The sequence below is a fragment of the Mandrillus leucophaeus genome, unplaced genomic scaffold, assembly GCF_000951045.1.
Source record: "Mandrillus leucophaeus isolate KB7577 unplaced genomic scaffold, Mleu.le_1.0 Scaffold34, whole genome shotgun sequence".
NCBI lineage: Eukaryota > Metazoa > Chordata > Mammalia > Primates > Cercopithecidae > Mandrillus > Mandrillus leucophaeus.
This window is the reverse complement of record NW_012103587.1, coordinates 300,455-301,868: the sequence shown is the minus strand read 5'-3', so window position 1 is coordinate 301,868 and position 1,414 is coordinate 300,455. Positions and strand designations below refer to the sequence as shown.

The window sequence follows — 1,414 nt, the reverse complement described above, 5'->3', positions numbered from 1 at the left end:
TGTGGTGAGCTGAGATTGTGCCACTGCACTCCAGCCTGGGCAAAAAGAGCGAAACTCTTTCTCAAAAAAAAAAACCAGAATGATAGCTACTTCCATAGAAACGTATAGAAAATCTTTTGGTTTTATTTTGTAAGTTCACTCTGAGTTTTAAGAAAGACTGTGATTAATTTAAGAATGACTATATATTTTATTAATCTGGAGAACATAAAGTTAAGTTATGTTCGCTGAAAGGTACAAAGGAGGGAAATAAGTAACTTAAAAAGAGATTTTAAAGAGAAATATGACTTAAATTAACAATAGGAAAGGAAAAATAAAGGGTCTAGCAGCCAGGCGCAGTGGCTCACGCCTGTAATCCCAGCACTTTGGCAGACCGAGGCGCTCGGGTCACAGGGTCAAGAGATTGAGATCATCCGGGCCAACATGGTGAAACTCCATCTCTAGTAAAAATACAAAAAAATCGGCTGGGTATGGTAGCACATGCCTGCAGTCCCAGCTACTCGGGAGGCTGAAGCAGGACAATCACTTGAACCCAGGAGGCGGAGGTTGCAGTGAGCTGAGATCCGGCACTGCACTTTAGCCTGGGCGATAAGAGCGAGACTCTGTCTCAAAAAAAAAAAAAAAAAAAAAAGAGAAGGGTCTAGCGTACTCATATTGCAATGATTACCTGCGGAATAGTAAAATATGCCTTCTTTACAGTCATAATGGGATCTCCTTGTTTGTAACCAAAGTCTGCAAAGTCTTTTGCGTCAGCATCCACATATACTTCAAAGGAAGATTCCTGTTTGGGGGAACTGAAAATCAATAAGAAAGGCTGAATAGTTTCAGTTATCTGCAAAAACACAATTCTTCCTTAATGTTGTTCTTTACTCTTGTTTTCTGAGACGGATCTCACTCTGTCACCCACACTGGAATGCAGTGGCGCGATCTTTGTTCACTGCTACCTCCGCCTCCCAGGTTCAAGTAATTCTCATACCTCAGTCTCCCAAGTAGGCTGGGATTACAGGTGCCCACCACCACAGCCAGCTAATTTTTTGTATTTTTAGTAGAGATGGGGTTTCACCATGTACCCAGGCTCGTCTTGAACTCCCAACCTCAGGTGATCTGCCTGCCTCAGCCTCCCAAAGTACTGGGATTACAGACGTGACCCACTGCACCCAGCCTCTTTACTTTTGTTTTGTTTTATTTTGTTTTGAGACAGTCTCACTCTGTCGCCCAAGCTGGAGTGCAATGGCACGATCTCGACTCACTGCAAGCTCCGCCTCCCGGTTTCACACCATCCTCTTGCCTCAGCCTCCCTAGTAGCTGGGACTACAGGCGCCTGCCACCACGCCTGGCTAATTTTTTGTATTTTTAGTAGAGACGGGGTTTCGCCATGTTAGCCAGGATGGTATTGATCTCCTGACCTCATGATCTG

The 1,414-nt window shown here is 44.3% G+C and overlaps 1 protein-coding gene across 1 annotated transcript in view; it reads right to left on the bottom strand.

Moving 5' to 3' along the window:
* TCTN2 (tectonic family member 2) overlaps nucleotides 1–1,414 on the bottom strand; it is a 63,958-nt gene that overhangs the window by 38,679 nt on the left and 23,865 nt on the right. Inside the window, exon 7 of the mRNA XM_011988888.1 lies at nucleotides 665–791. Within this exon, the coding sequence (XP_011844278.1) occupies nucleotides 665–791 (127 nt within the window). The remainder of the gene's footprint in view (nucleotides 1–664; nucleotides 792–1,414) is intronic.